General features: G+C 45.3%; 1 protein-coding gene across 1 annotated transcript in view; it reads left to right on the forward strand.

The window, feature by feature from the left end:
* Nucleotides 1-142: 142 nt before the first annotated feature.
* The window catches only part of ST7 (suppression of tumorigenicity 7), a 153,769-nt gene continuing 153,611 nt past the window's right edge, over nucleotides 143-300 (forward strand). The window contains exon 1 of the mRNA XM_009887083.1: nucleotides 143-293. Coding sequence (XP_009885385.1) covers nucleotides 143-293 — 151 coding nt within the window. The remainder of the gene's footprint in view (nucleotides 294-300) is intronic.

Genomic DNA, 300 nt, shown 5'->3' on the forward strand with positions numbered 1-300 from the left:
GTGAATCATCCCACAAACACAAACGCTGAGAGGTTGTGGCAGCAGAGAGCTGAGTTCGGGTTGGGTAGGTTGGGTTTGTTGTTTTTTTTTTTTCTTTCCCCCTTTTTATTTTTTTTTTTATCCCCCTCTCTCCTCCAAAAACATGGCTGAAGCTGGGACGGGCTTTTTGGAACAGCTGAAGTCTTGCATCGTCTGGTCCTGGACTTATCTCTGGACGCTGTGGTTCTTCATCATGCTCTTCCTGGTCTACATCTTAAGGGTGCCCCTGAAGATTAATGATATTTTAACCACAGGTAGGAC

Source organism: Charadrius vociferus, unplaced genomic scaffold (assembly GCF_000708025.1).
Source record: "Charadrius vociferus isolate BGI_N301 unplaced genomic scaffold, ASM70802v2 scaffold906, whole genome shotgun sequence".
Taxonomy (NCBI): domain Eukaryota; kingdom Metazoa; phylum Chordata; class Aves; order Charadriiformes; family Charadriidae; genus Charadrius; species Charadrius vociferus.